The sequence below is a fragment of the Nyctereutes procyonoides genome, unplaced genomic scaffold (genome assembly GCF_905146905.1).
Source record: "Nyctereutes procyonoides isolate TBG_1078 unplaced genomic scaffold, NYPRO_anot_genome, whole genome shotgun sequence".
Lineage (NCBI taxonomy): Eukaryota > Metazoa > Chordata > Mammalia > Carnivora > Canidae > Nyctereutes > Nyctereutes procyonoides.
The window spans coordinates 28,796,033-28,817,021 of record NW_026575042.1 but is presented as its reverse complement, the minus strand read 5'-3'; the positions used below and the strand labels follow the sequence as shown (position 1 = coordinate 28,817,021).

Here is a 20,989-nt window from a genome sequence, read left to right as displayed (position 1 = left end):
ACTATTAACTTTCCCTAGTACATAAACAGGAGGTATAATGACAAACAGATACTGTGCATTGTGCATCCATATCAAAATGATCCAAGTGGTTTATGACCCAAAATAATCCCTCCTCTCCTCAAATGTCATGATTTCAGTGTGTCAGTAATGAAAGATAAAACACTAGGTTGAAATCATTCTAATTAGCATGAGAAATTCATTTCTTTCAAGGTGAAAAGCACAATAGTGCAAGGTTAAATGGCTGCCAGTCAACCTTACAATTAACAGCTTAGAGTTTGAAGAGCTTAAGCAAAAGAAGATTCTAAAGGATTCAGAGGCCCTGATGGTCTCTATCAGTTACACTGTTTATTAGAGATTAAATGGTTATTACCAAGATTCAGTGGAAGAATTGAGGGGTAACAATTTTCAAAAAGCCAAATGGATCAGACAACTCAACGCACGATGGGGATTTTTAACAGGCAGAGTGGTTTTGAAGCATCTGCTGTATTCTAATTGCTTCTGTGACAACATCCAGTTTGGATCTACAAAATAAGTCTTTTTATAAGTATAGTTTACCAAGGACTTATATCATTCTGCTGATGACTTCCTTCTCTAGAAAAACAGCCAATTTCATAAATGTTTAAAAATGTTAAATTTCATATGTTGCCTTAATTCATAATCTGGTTACCAAGAAATATGGAGACAGAATTTTCCTTTCTAAGTTCGAAGAAAAGAAAATGAGAGGTCATCTTCTGGTCTTACTGAGTAGTTATGGGCCTAAACAGTTACTATAGTAACACCATCTATTGTCTGTATAATGAGAGCCCATGACCAATTCCCCATCTCAAGTCACTCCTTTCAAAGCAATTTCCTTATGGTTTGTTAAAGTAACCTTTTCTGACCATGCTTAAAAACCAGTGGTACAAAAAAAAAAAAAAACAAAAAAAACCAAAAAAAAAAAACCGTGGTAGCCTAATCCACAGGATAAAATTCAAGCTCCTTAACCTGGCATACAAGATTATCCATGGGTTTGGCCCTACATAGCCAAGTTTACGGATCCCTTCTTCACACCTTCTTCCAGTAATACCAAACCTCTGGATAGTTCCATGAATATACCCAGTTGTTTAGTACCTCTGAGCTTTCATGTTGTTTGATCCTTTCTAGAGAATAGTTCCCCCTCCAACCACTTGGCAACTCTATTCATCTTTCTATTCATTTATCAAATATAATTGAAAAAATACTGTGTGCCAGGCTATATGTTAGACTCTGAGAATACTACAGTGAAAAAGATATTGTACTGCCCTGGGGTGCCTGAGTGGCTCAGTTGGTTAAGTGGCTGGCTCTTGATTTCAACTCAAGTCATGATCTCAGGGTCCTGGGATCAAGCCCTGAGTTGGGCTCTGTGCTCAGTGCAGAGTCTGCTTGGGATTCTCTCTCTCCCTCTGCCTCACCCCCCATTTGCAGTCTCTTTCTACCTCTTGCTCTAAAATAAATAAGTACATCTTAAAAAAAAAAAAAAAAAGATCTCGTACTGTCCTCACTGACGCAAGAAATTACAAACCTTGCCCTCTGTGAAGTCTTCTCCAGGCTGCAACCCCATAGTGGACCCTTGTCTTCCACCTTCCTTGTTCACAGTATATGTTGTCCTCATCACAGTGCCTGGTAATTATCAGCCTCTCTATGTTGAGAGCTCATTAGGACAGGGACATTGTTTTCCTCATCCTCTGTGATATCTGGCTTATTTTAAGTGCTTTATAAACATTTGGAGGGAAGAAAGGAATGAGGGAGGGGGAAAAAGACAGGATACACATTTAAACCATGGAAATTTCAGGTTTTAAAGTATCTGCCCGGGATCCCTGGGTGGCGCAGCGGTTTGGCGCCTGCCTTTGGCCCAGGGCGCGATCCTGGAGACCCAGGATCGAATCCCACGTTGGGCTCCCGGTGCATGGAGCCTGCTTCTCCCTCTGCCTGTGTCTCTGACTCTCTCTCTCGCTCTCTCTCTGTGACTATCATAAATAAATAAAAATTAAAAAAATAAAAAAAAAAAGTATCTGCCCTTGGTGAAATGGCCCACATTCTTGGCTGTCTCCCCCAGGCCCTCATTTCTGGTCTTTCCTGCTCTCTTTTTAATTTCTTCTCTCCTTCCCTTTCTTAATTCCACCTGGGATCACTCAACATCCTGCTCATGACTGGCCTTGTGTCTTATAGTCCATGGGAAATTTCAGGGGGGATTCAGGGCTTCAGAAATTAGGTGCCTCCATTCGGGACAACAGGTCCTCTATGTGTGAAAGAAGCACCTAGTGGGTGCCTTCTGGTATCATTACAAAACTGTGCCCTGGTTTGTCCAGGACCCGATCTGGTGGCTGGGACCATTTCAAATAGGTCTCAACATCAGAATCCTCATGCAGTGCCTTGAATCCACCACACCTCCCTAAATGTCTGATGCAGATGCTGAGGATGAGGCAAAAATACAAGATTGCTTCCAAGGAAGCTCAGTAACACTATATACAGTGCCAAATAGTCCAGCACACAGACTGCATCACCTAAAGGGGGAAAAAAATTTAGAAAGGAGCTATTTTCAGTTTAGCTTATTGGCAAATTCTCTATAACATTAAGAAATAAAATTTTTATTTTATACTTTAGCAATACTTTGGACTATAAGTTGGGGTGGGGTGCACAGTAAGAATTTCAGGGCTCAAGGACTTTAAAGCTATGGTTCCCAAAATGTGGTCTGGACTTGGAACATCAGCATTCCTTGGGAACTTATTAGAAATACAAATTGTTGGCCACGCACCAGACCTGCATTTTTACAAGTGCTCTAAGAGATTCTGATGCATGTTCAAGTGAGAGAACTACTGATCTAAAGGTTTTAAAATGACCTTCATGTATACAGGAAACTCATATACTGAACTTGAAATTCAGAAGGGTACCTTCAAATTCAGGATCTCCTGAAGCTACACAAATGCTAACTCATTCATTCTCTCTACTCTCCATTGACACAGGCAGGGAAAATATCATTCCCTCTGTTTTAAATAGAAAGAAGACTAAATCTGGGGTTGGGTTGGGGTCAAACCACTGCACACAACGTTTTCAGGGCAGCAAAGTTAAAATCTGCATGGTCTAAATAACCAGAAAGGACATTTCCACCTGCTGTTTTTCCTCTCTTGTTGAGGGTTGGGAGAAGCTCTTTAACATATTTGTGGAGAATACTTAACAGTTTTTTAAGACAGGTCTGGTTTTCCTTTATTTTTTTGTGTATATATATTTTTTGGAGTTCGATTTGCCAACATATAGTATAACACCCAGTGCTCATTCCATCAAGTGTGCCCCTCAGTGCCCGTCACCGAGTCACCCGATCCCCCTGCCCACCTCCCCTTCTACTACCCCTTGTTCGTTTCCCAGAGTTAGGAGTCTCTCATGAATACTTAACCTATTAACATGCTCAGGAGGCAACTGGACATTTCCAAAATGCATAGGTTGATGCTGAATGTGAGTAAAGCCTCAATTCGCAAAGGTTTCATTTCTACATGACCAGGCTTATACTCTGATACATTTTAGTTTAAATTGTCTCTTGAATCCTGTTAACATTCTGATATACATTAACACTACAGTGATTACTGTATCTGTGAAACTCCCCCAAAATGTAGTTAGGGCACAACAGGTACTAGCTACCTGAGCAGTTTCACACTTATAAAACTGCACGAGGAAATTTCTTCATAGAGTCTAGTAATGATGGAAGTCCAGGGTTCTGAAAGTAATAATATTCTCATCTGTGATGAGGGTCCCACTGTGAGTACTTTCCCAGACAGGTATTTCAAAAGCACGCTCCCCATCATCTCAAAGTCTTGTAGCCTGCCCCTTAGCCGCTCTCTTTTCCTGCACACATCTTAGGCATGTAGCTTTCATCTTGTCCGTTTCCTAAATTGCTCACCACACATCCATCTGCTTCCAAACTTCCCAAATGAGTGAACAGCTCTCAGCTGCCCCCATTTCCCCCATTCCCTTTGTCCTATAAGTTGATACCAGCTTTGTTTCCTTTCTGTCACTTGAGGGGAGCTCCAGGCAGAGATAAATGCAGTTTTTTATTCCGTGATTCTATTGCTTATTTTTATAAAAGCATACAGTCTAAAAGGGAATCTAGATATCATCTATTCAATTCAGTGTTAATTTCTTTTTTTTGCAGTGGGACCTATCTTTTTCAAGACACAACCTGATGTATAAGTCTAATTTCTAAAACAGAGAAGAGTGAAACTATTTTTGGTTGAAGCTGGTAAAGGAGCAGGGTGTGCATCTCATTTCTCTCAAACATACTGTAAAATATCTGCTAAGGGCCTCCTCTGCACCAGACACTGTGTCAGACTCTGGAGAAACACAGATGAGCAGTGCAGATGCAGACTCTGTTCCCCAGCTACTCAGAGCCTTGTCCTTTCCTGGAGGCCCCCAAGGAACCCAGTTTCAAACTTACTGATCTAATCCAAGGTCCAGAGAAGAAAAGTGACTTGGCCAAAGGAAAGCCCTCCTGGTCATTTTTTTTTAAAGATTTTATTTATTTATTCATGAAAGACAGAGAAAGAGAGAGAGAGAGAGAGGCAGAGACACAGGCAGAAGGAGAAGCAGGCTCCATGCAGGGAGCCCAATGTGGGACTCGATCCCTGGTCTCCAGGATCACACCCTGGGCTGAAGGCGGCGCTAAACCGCTGAGCCACCCGGGCTGCCCCCCTCCTGGTCTTCAAATCAATACCTGGGAGTTAAATGTACCCAGTGTTACTGATGTACACCTGAACAGATCACAGGGTGATGATCAGGAGGAAAAAAATCCAGGAGCTATGTTTGTTTATGACTGAGGCACCGCACACAGAGATGTGGAATAATGTACAAAATGCATAAAGCTCCTAATAAAATAGTGGTGAATGTTTGCGTACCTCAACACTTGATCTTCATTCCTGTCATTCCCTTTGAGGAGATTGCTTTTGGTCATGAAATTAAAAACTTTAAAAACCCACAAATTTCTTTTTTTTTTTTAAGATTTATTTATTCATTTATTCAGGAGAGACACAGAGAGAGAGGCAGAGACATAGGCAGAGGGAGAAGCAGGCTCCCCTTGGGGAGCCTGATTCAGAACTTGATCCTGGGACCCCGAGATCATGACCTGAACCAAAGGCAGATGCTCAACCACTGAGCCACCCAGGTGCACCCCCCCTTCCACAATCAAATTTCAAAGAAAAAAAATCTCAGATTGTTTCACCCAGGACCTGTAGGTACAGCCTCTGCTTTTCTACCCATGTCACGTGTGACAATTTATCATCGATTGCTAGAAATTTCCACAGTTGGGCTCTTCAGATTAAAGAGAAAGAAGGAAAAACTAAGACATAGGGTCTTATCCTTGAAGCACAGCAATTCCATGTATCGAGAATGACAATGCTAAAGAAATCTTAGCTTTGTTTTTCAGACCAAATCGCTTCCAGTGACTGCCCGACCTTCAGAGTGATGGTCTTTGCAGCTTGACTGAATACAATCTTTCTACAGGAAGAGTGAGGTAGGAGTTTCCTTTTCTGGGGAACCTGAAAAGCCTATTACTATGCACTGCCAGGACACTGTTTGGTCACAACGGACCACTGAATTTCAACTATTTCATCCTTGGAGAGTGATGGTCACTTACAGTAATAAACTTCGAGTTGCCTGGCCCTGGGCCAGACTTTCAACTTCTGTGGGTCTGTTTCCTCCTGTATAAAGTGAAGAGGTTGGACTGAAATATCTTTTAGATTCCTTCCAAGCTTTCTTCTCAGATATTCTGTTAGCATCAGCAGATACCACTACATTTTGGAATTTGAAACAACTTACCTAGAGAGGTGCAACCCAGGACATTTTCCAAACACCTGACCAGTGCTTCGATATCGCTGTCCTGTCAAAACAAGAGAGATTTACTTCTGTGTATGACAGAACAATATTTATTGACATAGAAAAATGTTCTTGCCACATTTAGGCAAAATAAAACAGAAAAAAAAAACTGGTTGCAAAGTTTTTTGACAGTACAACCCCATTAAAAAATTGTTTGCAGTTGAAGTATAATTAACATACAGTGTTACATTAGTCTCAAGTGTACACTATGGTGGCCCAACAGTTCCACACATGACTCAGTGCTCATCAAGATAAGTGTACTCTTAATCCCTTTCACCTATTTCACCCATCCTCCCATTCACCTCCCTTCTGGCAACTACCAGTGTATTCCTTGTATTTAAGAGTTTTTTTTTTAATCTCTTTTTTCATTTGTTCATTTGTTTTCTTTCTTAAATTATACATATGGGGATCCCTGGGTGGCGCAGTGGTTTGGCGCCTGCCTTTGGCCCAGGGCGCGATCCTGGAGACCCGGGATCGAATCCCACGTTGGGCTCCTGGTGCATGGAGCCTGCTTCTCCCTCTGCCTGTGTCTCTGCCTCTCTCTCTGTCTCTCTCTCTGTGACTATCATAAGTAAATAAAAAAAAATTAAAAAAAATTATACATATGAGTGAAATCATGTGGTATTTGTCTTTTTCTGACTTTGTCTTTTTCTCACTTAGCATGATATCCACCAGAGCCAACCATGTTGTTGCAAATGGCAAGATTTCATTCCTTTTGATGGCTGAGTAATATTCTATTATATATATTACCACATCTTTATCTATTCATCTATCGATGGATACTTGGGCTGCTTCAATATCTTGGCTATTGTAAGTAATGTTGCAATAAACATAAGGGTGCATGTATATCTTTTCAATGTTTTTGTTTTCTTTGGGTAAATACCCAGGAGTGGAATTACTGAATTTTATGGTAGTTCTATTTTTATTTTTTTGAGGAACCTCCATACTGTTTTCCACAGTGGTTGTACCAATTTGCATTCCCACCAGTGGCGCATGAGGACTCTTTCTTCTCCATATCCTCACCAATATTTGTTATTTCTTGTGTTTTTTATTTTATAGCTGTTCTGACAGGTATAAAGTAATATCTCATTGTGGTTTTGATTTGCATTTCTCTGGTGATTCATGATGTTGAGCACCTTTTTATGTTGGCCATTTGTATATCTGTTTTGAAAAACTGTCTATTCAGGTCCTCTGCCCATTTTTTAAAAATTGGATTATTATTTTTTTGGTGTTGAGTTGTATAATTTCTTTATATATTTTGGCTATTAATCCCTTATTGGATATGTCATTTGCAAAGATCTTCTCCCATTCGGCAGGTTGCTTTTTTGTTTTGTTGATAGTTTCTTTCACTGTGCAAAAACTTTTTATCTTAGTATTGTATGATCCAATTTTTTAAAAGAAAAATATCTCAATATGTTTGCCTATATCTCACTCTATCTCTGTCAATCTATAGATCTATTCCTCCATCTCTCTGATGGGAAGAACAGACACTGAAAATGTTGATGGTGGTATAAAGTAAGATTATGGATGATCTTTATTTTCTCCTTTGTGTGCTTACATCTTTTCTAAATTTTCTATAATAAACAAATATTATTTGATTTACAAAATAGCAAATGCTACTTAGAATGGGGAAAGGGTGTTATTCAATCTGTAATCCATTCAATACATCAAAAATCAAGTAAATATTCTTTTTGTAGGAAATATCTCTACCAGCTTTTCTTTGGAAATGTATGGTCTTCTAGGGGTCATAAATCTAAGAACTGCACTGCTAATTTACCTTAACCCTCAGTAAGAGTCAAGTACCCTCTTGAGAGCTGAGGGAATCCCAGAACTGTATTTGGCAACAAATATTGTCTTTACTACAAAAGAAATATCTGTCCTGAATCCAAGAGGCTGAAAATACCCACAATAGCATCATAATGACCTGGGAAAATGGAACCACTTAATTATTTTCAGGTTTGTGGCTATACTGAGGGAAATCAAAAGTTTGTGGCTCACCTGCTCCATTTCAAAACAAGCAACACATTTCATATTGAAGTAATTGTGGATTTTAGAAAAATGCATTGTGGTATAATAAACTATTCTAAAACATTACATAAATGTGTTGTTTCATAATATAACATCTGGTGGAGGTTTGAGCAGCCACTTTTTATGCATGTGGTGAAACCCATCATTTCATGTTCTGATGTATAAAAGAGGCAATGATGAAGAAGGTTATGGCTGGTTAATGCTGGTCAATGAGGCCAAAGCATTAACTGAAGACCCTGGTACCCAGCCCAGGTATAGGGAGGCAGGGAGATTTAGAAGAGGGAAAAACAAATCCTTTCCTTCTTCTGTACCTTTGTGGTCTCCAAACTTAGCAGGACAGCTTTGACAGAGAGGAACCCAGCAGAGACATCCTCTGTTGGAGGAAAAGCAAAGCACACATTGGCATACACAGGTGATGACACCAACTTGGCAAGCTTAGGTTGTAAGCCTTGCTCCTCTACTAAGTGTCCTGGCCTGGGCCAAGTGGTTTGACTTCCCAGGCCTTAGTTTCTGTATCTGTGAAACCAAGGGGTTGAATTGGATGATGGTTAAGGGACCTTCTAGCTCTAAAACCTGGTTCTTCCAGCAAAGAGTTAGATGGACATGATTGTGTGGATTGTTTTCCAATATAGCGACAGCAAACCTTCCCATTCCTTTGTTCCTAGACCATTCCTCATATCAAACTTAGACTCTCTCTTCCCATCTCTTAAGCTGGTCCTGACTTGCTCTGGGCCTCAAAATGTGGCAGAAGTGATGTTCTGTGACTTTTATTATTAGGCCTTAGGAGGCCATGCAGCTTCCATTATTACTCTCTTGGAAGCCAGCAACAATGTAAAGAATTCCAGGCTCTCCCAGTGGTGATATATTATGGTGAGATGCCCTGCAGCATGAGAGGCCTTGTGAAGGGAAACAGAGGCCCCCAACCAACAGCCAGCATCAACAGTCAGACATACATGTGAGGCCACCTGGGACCCCCAAGCTGAGCTCCCAGCAAAAGGCAGCCGCATGTATAAACATATATAAAGGCAGCCACATGTATAAACAATATACATGGAACAGAAGAACTGTCTAGTGAGCCCAGGCAACCTACCTAGAGTCATGAGAGACAATAAGTCATTGTTTTAAGCCATTAAGTTTTGGAGCATTTTGTTACACAGTAAAAGATAACTGAGACACTAAACTAAGATGGTTAAGTATTTTACAATTTTTAGGTCTCCAGCACCCAGCATGGACCCAGGAGCCTGATGAATGCTAAATGCTCACCTGTGCAGGTCTCTTCCAGCTTCTGTGATTTGCAAGGAAGTTAAACAGAACAATGGCATTGACTCTTTAGATCACAGTCTACCCCTAGTTGTACAGTAGGGTTCTCCCCACTCAAAGTACCTCCTTACTGGGAAAGTAGAGGAAAGAACATACTTCTTAATTCTGTGGCCTCGGTCAAATTGGTTAACCTTTCCCAACATCATTTTCCTTCACTGTAAAATGAGGAGAATAATGTCCTCTATCCCACACAGGGCTCTTATAAAAAGCAAATGAAATAATAAAAAGCCTTTTGTGGAGGGTATGACTTTGTTGGAAATACCCAATAGGTGGAAGAGATAGAACAGGGTGGAACAGGTTGGGATGGGAAAGGGACGGAGATATAAAAGATTAAAAAGTCCCAATCACTGTATCTGCCACAGAACATGGACATTTGCAATAAGTATTTGAGTTGAGTCAAGCAACGAAACAGCAAGGACCCAAGTCAGGGTGTAGAAGGTATCTGGATGGCTTAGACATACCAGTTATATCTTTCTAACATAGAGGATAGGGAACCCTATAGAAGTCTGTGGGAAATAATTCTAATCCAATTGAGTGAATGAATGAATGAATGGATGGATAAACAAATACTAACTTTTACTGAGATCTTAATATGTGCTGTTGTTCCACCACCTTACATGTATTAATTCATTTAAATGCAACTAAGTGGTGCTATTTTTCTCCCTATTTAACAGTTAAGAAAACTGAGGCACAGGTAGATTCCATAATGTGACTAGGTTCATGCAGCTAGTTAGAGGTAGAACACGTGGTATTCTCCAGAGCCTGAATTCTTCTTAGTCACTAGTGTACACATACATATAGTAGAAGGCAGGCCTCCAAACCCAAGCAGAGTTTCACAATATTACTGGAGGAACCAGGGTATAATCTCATGAAAGAGACTCAAAAACAATTCTTTGCTGAGATATATATATATAGTATAATGCAGCCTGGGGACAAGATGCAGCAGAGGAGTGAGTTCTTCATCAATGGCTTCCAACTCCAGGTCCTAAGAGAACTTTGAGTAAAACATCAGTTCTCTGTCTAAATATGGCTTCCAGGGGGAAATCCCTGGGTGGCTCAGCAGTTTGGTGCCTGCCTTTGGCCCAGGGCGCGGTCCTGGAGTCCTGGGATCGAGTCCCATGTCAGGCTCCCTGCATGGAGTCTGCTTCTCCCTCTGCCTGTGTCTCTGCCTCTCTCCCTCTCACTGTGTGTGCCTATCATAAATAAAGTAAAAATAAATTTAAAAAAAAATAAAAAATAAAATAAAATAAAATAAAATAAAAATAAATATGGCTTCCAAAAGAGGGTTGTGCATTCCCTTAGTGGAGTAAGCAACAGTCATGGGCCACGTGGGAACTTGAGACCTCTGCCAACTTCCCTTCTTGACCTGAAGACCGTGGCCTCAGAAGTCATGGACAATGACTAAGATCAGCTTACATCCCCAACAAAGGACAAGTCACTCTCTGTCTCTATGCTGTAGATGAGGGCATTAAGACCAAAACTCCAACTGTACCCACTGAACACTTTTTAAACATTTGAAATGTCAGACTCACAGGAAAGTTGCAAAAGCAGTTCAAAATTCCCATATATCCTTCACCTTGATGTCAACCTTGATGTTTACATGCCCATTCCCCCATCTATTTATACACACTGAGGTTTTCTGACTTAGTGCCACTGAAGTTCTGGGCCAGGTAATTCTACTAGTATATTACACGATGCTTAGCAGCATTCTTGGCTTCAACTCACTAGATGCCAATAAGACACTCCTCATCATCCCTCCCTCAACCCTAGGAAGTAGAAACCAAAAATGTCACCAGGTACTGCCAAATGTCTCCCAAGGGGCAAAAATCTCCCCTGACTGAGACTAGTTGATCTACATATAACTATATCCCCAGATACATATTTTTTTCTACTGGTTAAATTTAGATCACTTTGGTGATCAAAATAAATGACACTAATGATTAATAAGCCACAGAATTAAATAAAATCCAACTGTTACTTTTTAACATTTAAATGAAACTTTGTCTTTTGAAAAAGAGACAATTCATTATAAAGATCAGGTTCTCCTTTATTTTTACATTAAATAATTTAGAAAAGGAGTTAAAGAGCTTGTCTCACTGTGTTGCAACTTCATTTAGCAATAAACTCATTCCTTGTGCTCCAGCAATTATTATTTAATTGAACATAAAGGACCCCAGTAGAAATATACTCACCCCCAAGATAAAGGAAGAAAAATGGAAATGAATAGCATGTCTTTCTAAAGATGTTTCCCAGTACTTTGCACCATGTTTGCACTTTAGCAAGGAGTTCAATCATGGAAAACCTCTTTCAGGAGCATATTATGGCTGGTACAATGTGGGGATTATTCTGTTGATTGGAACCCGTGCATTTCCTCTCTGTTTCACAATTTAAATTGATCTCTGCCAGAGCTAAGTGAACTAAGAGAGCAACCACATCCAGATAGAAGCTAAATTGCAGTGCCACCAGTCTGCACTCATTTCAGCCAAGTGCCAGGAAGCCGAATTTCAAATGCTGTGAAGATAACATAATTGTTCTTTTGCTGATGAATTCAGAAGCTCTTTAAGCCTCCTTCCCCCATAACCAATTCCTCCATAACAGGAACAGGTCTTCAAGGCATGAGGAACATCTGGTAGGATTTAGTTCTGGAAAACTGTCCCACAGATTCAAGTTTGGTCAAACACCCAGATTTTTTCCACAAACAGATGCAGTAATTTGGCTAATTAATTCAAAATTGCTCCTAAGGGGGATAAGGTAGCTGTTTTGAAAAGGTCAGTTGAATCTGTAATGTACGTGAGACCTAGTGACACCTGCTCGGCGGCCACAGGGAAAGCTATGGTATCTGAAGCAACCTCTCCTTTTAAACAATGTTTATATAGAGTTAATAAAAAATAATATGTCCTCTAATAATTCATATTTATTTTTTATTCTGGAAAATAATAGAAAATTATCAAAAGAAAATAAATATTACCAAAGAAACCAGTCACTATTGATATAACACAAAACACACACACACGTATCTAATTAGTCTTTTCTACATGGATCTATCTTTCAGATATTTGAAATTATACCATAGATGTATGGTACACATAGAATACACAGACACCCATGCATTTTTGCTTGGACTTTCATCCCATGCTATTAAGAATGCTTCATAAATATAATTTTAATAGCAGCATAATCCTGTGCTATATAGCCATATCACATTTCTTTTTTTTTTATAATTTTTTTTTTTTTATTTATGATAGTCACACACAGAGAGAGAGAGAGAGAGAGAGAGAGGCAGAGACACAGGCAGAGGGAGAAGCAGGCTCCATGCACCGGGAGCCCGATGTGGGACTCGATCCCGGGTCTCCAGGATCACGCCCTGAGCCAAAGGCAGATGCCAAACCGCTGCGCCACCCAGGGATCCCCATATCACATTTCTTTATCTGTGCCCTCATCATTGGGCATCTGGGACGCTTCCACTTTTTTGTTGTAAATAATTCTGCAGTGACTATCTTTGGACATCAATGTGTAATGACTCATGTGTAATATGATTTCTTTAGGTTAGTAGAATCATTGAACCAAAGAATGTGAACATCTAGAAACCGTCCTCTTTTCACTGTTCTCACTCTTTTCTTCAGGTTCCCACCCCTCCCAAGGAGGGCATTCTCTCCACAATGAGCTCCTTCATATTTTGTTTCATCTTCCTCTCATGAAAATTTGCTTTCTCTCAAGAAAAAGATAGAGTAGAGCCATGAAGGCCCAAGGTGATTGATAAGGCTCATGTGTTATTTCAGGGTATTTGTGTTTTGATAAGGTATATTACCTCATATCAGCGGAATGAATTTCTAATAGCAAAAGTTTAGGCACCAGAAAGCAAGCATGTCAAAGGAGAAAATCAGATGGTATCTTTTCAGGCCTGTAAAAATCATACTGCATCGATTGATTTAATTATCAGCAAGTTCTATCTGATTAAATAATTCAGATTATCTCCTCATCGTAGAGCTAGTCATGGTGAAAGATTTAGTTCACACACACACAAAACTGTCACTTGATTACTCAGTTGTATTCCATTCAGGAAACATTTACTGAATGCTAGTTACGCACCAATGTATACAAAGATGAGGGAGACAGATGCAGCCTTACTTAGCCTACCATTTGGGGACAGACCATCCATTTCCATAGATGGGAGGGAAGAGAGCACATGAACAGAGGCTGGGAGGGATGATCTTGTGTTCTACTGTATCCCAAACTAGCCTTTCAGCAGTAACCTCCTTCATTATTTCTCCTGCAATGCATGCTGTCTACCATCAGGTGGCTAGTAGGATCACAGAAGCCAAACTGGGAAACCAGTACCAAGGCCCTTCTTTTCTGTTAAAAAAGAGCCACACATTAAAAGTAAACAAGTAAAAATCCAACAGTTACCCTAGCTCAAGCCACCATCAATCATCTCTTGCCTCCTTACTTCTCTGCTTCCACTGTGGCATTGCTTTAATCCATTTCCCTTATAAAAGCCACACTTTGTTGCTGTGCATGGAATACAACCCAGAGCCCTGTAGATAGAATGAAATCCAGTCATGGCTTGCCATGTCTAGTGTGATCCAGTTCCTTTTGATCTTTCTAATCTCGCCTCTTTCCACTTGCTCTTCTGTGCACCTTGCTTCAGCCACGTTGCTCTCTTCTCTTCAAATGCACCAGGATCTTTTGCACCTTGGGGCCCTTCTCATTGGCTTCTAATGTGTTGGCCTCACATATATATTCAAGTGACTGCCTTCCTCACCCTTCAGATCTCCACATTCTGTCACCTGCTCAGAGGTCCTCTGAGCATCTGTCTAAATTACGTTTCCATCACCACTTTAGTCAACCCTATCGCAGTGCCGTTTCTTTTGATTGATTCACTTATCCAAAGATAAAATTCATGTTTTGTTCATTATTGTGAGCTCCATGAGTGCAGGACCATGCCTGCTGAGTAATTATTAGCTCAGAGGTGGGCACACAGGAAGTAACCAATAAACCTTTTTTGAATATGCTGATGAAAGAAAAGCCACCCAAAGCAACAAACAGAATATTCCTGTTCCTACCTCACCATGCAGGTTTTATTTAAATTCAGAGCTTCTCAGTCCAGTGCAAACTTTGAATGCATTTTCCCCATTCAATTCTTTCAGAGGCTTTTATTTACAGAGCTTCCTATTGAGCCATCTGATGGTGCATCTTCTGCTTCACTCTTTATTTTCCTTGGCTTGTTCTTTTTTTTTTTTTTTTTTAAGATTTTCTTTATTTATTCATGAGAGACACACAGAGAGAGGGAGAGAGGGAGAAGCAGGTTCCATGCAGGGAGCTTGACGTGGGATTTGATTCCGGGTCTCCAGGATCACACCCTGGGCTGATGGTGGCGCTAAATCACTGAGTCACCCAGGCTGCCTGGCTCTCAGATGTTCTATTGCATGGCTATTTTCTGACTCTTTCTGAGCTGACCTCAGAGACAGATATGACCCACAGGCTACCCCTAACTGGAACTTCCTTTGGTGAAATCCCTCTCAGGAGCCTCTGGGAAACTTTCTGTTGTTACCTTCCAAATGTCCCAAAATGAGGAATGTGCTCTCAAAAGATGACCTCACTATGGGCTGAAGTCCTGCTACAAGTTCTCCCTCCCTGTGACCACTGCAGGGTACACACCACTAGGCACTGGGAGATGTGCAACTATTGAGAGATAAAAGCCTCAAGTGAAGCATGTGAATGTCAGGTTTAGAATTTCTCATTCTAAATTTAGCTTTTTGCTCATTAGTCCCTCAGGCCTTCCTTGCCTTGTAGTCGGTCCTTCCTGGGCCTGGTTTAGTATTCTTCCCAATTCCACATTCTAGCAGGCCCCAGGATATTTGTCCGATAGATCCTATGGCCCATAAGGAATAGGACCCTTTACTATCTGGGTCACAGATTTATCTACATTGGCTTCAACAAAACTATACCATATGTCTGTGGTATCTTGGAGATTCATAACCTTCATGAACACATTGAAAGCTCTGAAAAGCCTTCTAGTAAAGATCTAAAACACTGTTTAACATAGTATTTCCCAAACCTAATTGCCTATGAAACCCAGTTCATTCTGTGGAAGTCCCAGGAACATTCTTTGGGAAAGCCTCATGTGGACTAATACATTAACCGAGCTTCCTGTCCCATTCACTCTACACTAGGATCCCCAGGTGTCTTTACTGGATTTAGTCCTGGGACATCTGCAAGCTCCCTGTCCTTACTCTTGTTCAAGTAAACTGTGAGAACCTCTATCCTAATACACATAAGTTCCTCTCATTGGAAGAAAGATTGCTTTAGTATCCTTAGATATAAAATGCCTTTAACTTTTCAGTTAAAACATTTCCTTAGTTCTTTCTTTGAGATTAAAAAATAATGCTACTTTCCCACCATTGCCTTCAAGTCACTTTACTGAAAATATCTAGCAAGTATGAGCGTTTCAGTGAAAAGATATTTACATGTAGTTATTTGCATCCTACTACTCCACATTAGAACCATAATTTTTCTTTTAAAGATTTTATTTATTTATTCATGAGAGACAGAGAGAGAGAGAGAGAGAGAGAGAGAGGGGGGCAGAGACACAGGCAGAGGGAGAAGCAGGCTCGTGCAGGGAGCCTGACATGAGACTTGATCCCGGGTCTCTAGGATCATGCCCTGGGCTGAAGGCAGCACTAAACCGCTGAGCCACCCGGGCTGCCCAAACGATGATGTTTTAGATTCTGGAGCAACTTCTAAAAAGATGTATGGAGCATGGTTTTGTTTTTTTCTTTGCAAAAGTTAACTGAAAGAGTTTTTATTAGCCTTGCAGATATAGGTCACAGTTACCCAAAAGGATTTTAGGATGAAACTGGGAAAGTATTTTTGGAATCAATAACACATTTGGTGATAGCAGACCTGTACCAAACCCTGTGTTAAAAATTCAGTGTGCTTCAATGAATTTCTCAGTGTCCTTTTTTTTTTTTTTTGAAATGGAAGTGTGGTCAACATACAATATTATATTAGTTTCAGGTGTACAACATCATGATTCAACATTTATATACATTACAAAGTGATCACCACAGTAAACTAGCTATGACCTCACTCTCCTTTTAATTGCTGAGCAATGAAAACAGTTAACATTGTATGGGGTATTTTCTACTTCACACCTGTGATAGGGAGGCTTTCCAATCTTGTTTTGTATTCCTAGGTAGTGGAGCTCTTGGCCTGTTTCCAGTCACAGATCAGCTTTGGAGGTGAGGTATAGATACGTAGTCCTCTTACCCAGTGACTCTCAAATTTTACTGTGTGTAGGAATCATTCAGGGATCTGGTTAAGAATGCAGAATCTGATTCAGCAGGTCTGGAGTAGGGTCGAGATTCTGCATTTTAACAAGCTCTCAACAGCTACTAATGCTGCTGGTCCATGGACCACAATTTCAAGAGCAAACTTTAGCAATAAGAATGACTGGTGCTAGACTACTTTAATGAGCCTTCCATGAAGATTGTACTAGAAAGATCTGTTTATTTTTAGAGAATTCTCATTTATTCAATTAGTGTGAATGTTACTTTAAGCTGGGAAGAATTTCCACAAGGACTTATTTTACTAACTCAAGATTTTTCAACTTCAGCACTAGTGACATGTTGGGCTGGGTAATTCTTGGTGTGGGGGACCATTGTGTGTGTTGTAGGATGTTTGGCAGTATCCCTGGCCTTCACCTACTACCAATACCCCCCCTCATCCAAGTTGTGACAATTAAACATGTCATTAGAAACTTCCAAATAGGGCAGCACCGGTGGCGCAACAGTTTGGCACCGCCTGCAGCCCAGGGCCTGATCCTGGAGACCCGGGATCAGGTCCCGCGTTGGGCTTCCTGCATGGAGCCTGCTTCTCCCTCTGCCTGTGTCTCTGTCTCTCTTTGTGTTGCACATGAATAAATAAAAAAAAATCTTAAAAAAAAAAAAACTTCCAAATACTCCCAGAGGGCAAAATGCCCACTGTACTGACATGGAATCACTTGGTGTCATGATATTTGTCACATTCTATTATAGATATGAGTTTATAGACTTCTAATTGATTGCAATGTATATATATATTCCACAACTCAGAAGTTACCTTCATGAAGAATCAAGGTAATTTCCAAGAAGGACTATTTAAGTATTAAGACTAAGACATTTCTCCTTCTCTGCATGGCTTCAAGAACATGATGTCTTTTCTTTGCTGAGCTTTACATTTAGAATAGTGGGATGTGTATGTCCATATATGTGTGTGTGTAAGGTATAACTATAGAACTTACACAAAAACTATAGGTATTAATATATTAGATACTTTATACATAATACATGTCTGAAACAATAGCAAAATCTCCCCTTTACTCTCATTTTAATTTAAGAAATATGTGAAGAACTTTGGTGTATACAGTACTAGATATGTTCATGATGAATTAGAGAGTGACAAAGCTCAAAAGAATCACATTTATTATTGAAGTCTTCTGTGTCAGATACTTTAATATTTTGAATATTGCATACATTGGAAATCAAAAGTTCAATTAAATGTTAGTTTTCAATAACACTCTTTTCATGTCCTGAAGACTCTCTCTGGGCCACAAAAACAAAAACAAAAATCCAACCACCTATAATTGCCAACCAATTCTGTTGCTTCCCTACTCAACTTACTATTGGTATAATTAGAGAATTCTGATTCCTGAAAAACATAAAAATCTCCCAACCATAAAGAATTCAGTGGTGTATACATTAATAAAAGAAAGAATAAAAACCAAACAATCTTATCAATAGATGCAGAAAAAGCATTTGAGAAAATACAATGTCCATTCTTGATAAAAACCCTCAACAAAGTAGGGATAGATGAAACATCTCAGCATCATAAAGGTCATATATAAAACCCCCCACAGCCAATATCATCCTCAGTGGGGAAAACTAAGAGGCTATGGTCAGGAACAAGACAAGGATGCCCACTCTCACCATTACTATTTAACATAGTACTGGAAGTCTTAGCCTCAGTAATCAGACAACAAAATGAAATAAAAGGCATCCAAATCAGTAAGGAAGAAGTCAAACTTTCCTACTTGCAGACAACATGATACTCTAATGTAGAAAACCCAAAAGACTCCACAAAAAAATTGTGGAACTCATACATTAATTAAGCAAAGTTGGAGGATATAAAAATCAATGTTCAGAAATCTGTTGCATTTCTATACACCAATAACAAAGCAGCAGAAAAAGAAATTAAGGAATTGATACCATTTGTAATTGCACCAAAAACAAAAACATATCTAGGAATAATCCTAACTAAAGTGGTACCTATAAAAGAACCTGAAGGGGACACAACGAAATGGAGTAGCATTCCATGCTCATGTATTGGAAGAACAAACATTGTTAAAATGTCTATACCACCTAAAAGCAATCTAAACATTTAATGCAATCCCTATCAAAATATCGCCAGCATTTTTCACAGAGCTAGAACAAATAATCCTAAAATTTTATAGAACCACAAAAGACCCCAAATAGCCAAAGCAATCCTGAAAAAGAAAAACGAAACTGGAGGCATCATGATCCCAGATTTCAATCTATATTACAAAGCTGTAATCATCAAGACAGTATGGTCCTGGCACAAAAACAGACACACTGATCAGTGGAACAGAATAGAGAACCCGGGAATGGACCCACAACTATATGCTCAGCTAATCTTTGACAAAGCAGAAAAGACTATCCAATGGAAAAAGTCTCTTCAACAAATGATGTTGGGAAAACTGGATAGCAACATGCAGAAGAATGAAATTAGACCATTTCCTTACACCATACACAAAAATAAACTCAAAATGGATGAAAGACGGTAATGTGAAACAAAATCCCAGAGAACACAGGTAGAAGCCTCATTGACCTCAGCAACTTCTTGCTAGACACATTGCTGGAGGCAAGGGAAACAAAAGCAAAAATGAGCTATTGCAACTTCATCAAGATAAAAAGGGTTTGCATGTTCTGGGACCCGGATTGAGGTAAAATGGCAGGATCATGGTGCCGCTGACACAGGGATGAAAATAGTTACACGTGGAAGCAGAATTTAAAATCCATCTCTTGGGGATCCCTGGGTGGCGCAGCGGTTTAGCACCTGCCTTTGGCCCAGGGCACGATCCTGGAGACCAGGATCGAGTCCCACATCGGGCTCCCGGTGCATGGAGCCTGCTTCTCCCTCTGCCTGTGTCTCTGCCTCTTTCTCTCTCTCTCTCTCTCTCTCTCTCTGTGAGTATCATGAATAAATAAATAAAATCTTTAAAAAAAATCCATCTCTCTTCAAATCATCTTTTACACCACCCAATAGCATCTTGATTCACCATGGCATTGGCAGCAGTAAAATGGGCAATATCAAACAGAACTGTCTGGAAACATTTAATTCCAATTCAAAATGGAGCTTTATATTGTGTTTGTCATAAATCTACGTATTCTCCTCTACCAGATGACTATAATTGCAATGCAAAGTAGAGCTTGCTTTGACATCTGACGGCGGGACGATAGTATGCTACCACCCTTCTGTGGACATTCCATATGAGCATACAAAACCTATCCCTTGGCCAGATCCTGTGCATTATAATGAAGAAACACATGACCAAGTGCTGAAAACCAGACTAGAAGAAAAAAATGAACACTTTGAGCAAGGACTTATGATAGAACAACTTAGCGAAATGTTGTTTACTACTAAGCACCATTGGTATCCTTGTGGACAGTATCATAGATGTCGTAGGAAACTGGATCCTCCAAAAGACATATGATACTGAGGTTTTCAGGAATCAAAAAGATGTTATCTTGTGTCTCATTTGCCATTTGAGAAATGCAATTGAGTATATTCACTAATATGCTATATACCAAAATAATAATAAAATGTATTTTCATATGTTAAAAAAGGGGTTTGCACAGGAAAGAAACAATCAGCAAAACTAAAAGGCAATCTATGGAATTTTTGCAAACGACATATCTGATAAAAGGCTGGTCTCCAAAATCCATAAAGAATTTATCAAACTCAACACCCCAAAAAACAAATAATCCAGTTAAGAAATGGGCAGAGGACATGAATAGATACTTTTCCAAAGAAGACATATAGGTGGGCAACGACACATGAAAAGATGCTCAACATCACTCATCATCAGGGAACACAAATCAAAACCATGATGAGATACCACCTCACAACTGTCAGAATGGCTAAAATCAACAACACAAGAAACAAAATGTGTTGGCGAGGATGCAGAGAAAGGGGAACCCTCTCACATTGTTGGTACGAATGGAAACTGGTGCAGTCACTTTGAAGAACAGTATGGAGGTTCCTCAAAAAGGTAGAAATAGAACTATCCTATGATCCAGCAATTGCACTACTCTGTATTTACCCAAAGGACACAAAAATACAGATTTGAAGGGGTACATGCACCTCAATGTTTATTGCAGCATTATCAACAATAGCCAAACTATGGAGAGAGTCCAAATATCCACTGACTGATGAATAGATAAAGAAGGTGTGGTGCACATATATACAGATGAACATATAGGAAGGGGGAAAAGAAAAGGAGAGAGAGAAACAAACCATAAAGGACTCTTAATGATAGAGAACAAACTGAGGGGATGAAGGGAGAAGGAGGAGGATGGGCTAGATGGGTGATGGGTATTAAGGTGGGTACTTGTGATGAGCACTGAGTATTGTATGTAAGCAATGAATTACTGAATTCTATTCCTGAAACCAATATTGCAATATATACTAATGAAAATTTAAGTTA

The 20,989-nt window shown here is 39.8% G+C and overlaps 1 protein-coding gene and 1 pseudogene across 3 annotated transcripts in view; one reads left to right on the top strand and one right to left on the bottom strand.

The window, feature by feature from the left end:
- NEK11 (NIMA related kinase 11) overlaps nucleotides 1-20,989 on the bottom strand; it is a 236,405-nt gene that overhangs the window by 56,609 nt on the left and 158,807 nt on the right. For all 3 annotated transcript variants that reach the window (XM_055321436.1, XM_055321435.1, XM_055321437.1), the window contains one exon: nucleotides 5,821-5,881. In XM_055321436.1, the coding sequence (XP_055177411.1) occupies nucleotides 5,821-5,881 (61 nt within the window). The remainder of the gene's footprint in view (nucleotides 1-5,820; nucleotides 5,882-20,989) is intronic.
- LOC129507167 (39S ribosomal protein L42, mitochondrial-like) lies at nucleotides 19,563-20,080 on the top strand (annotated as a pseudogene).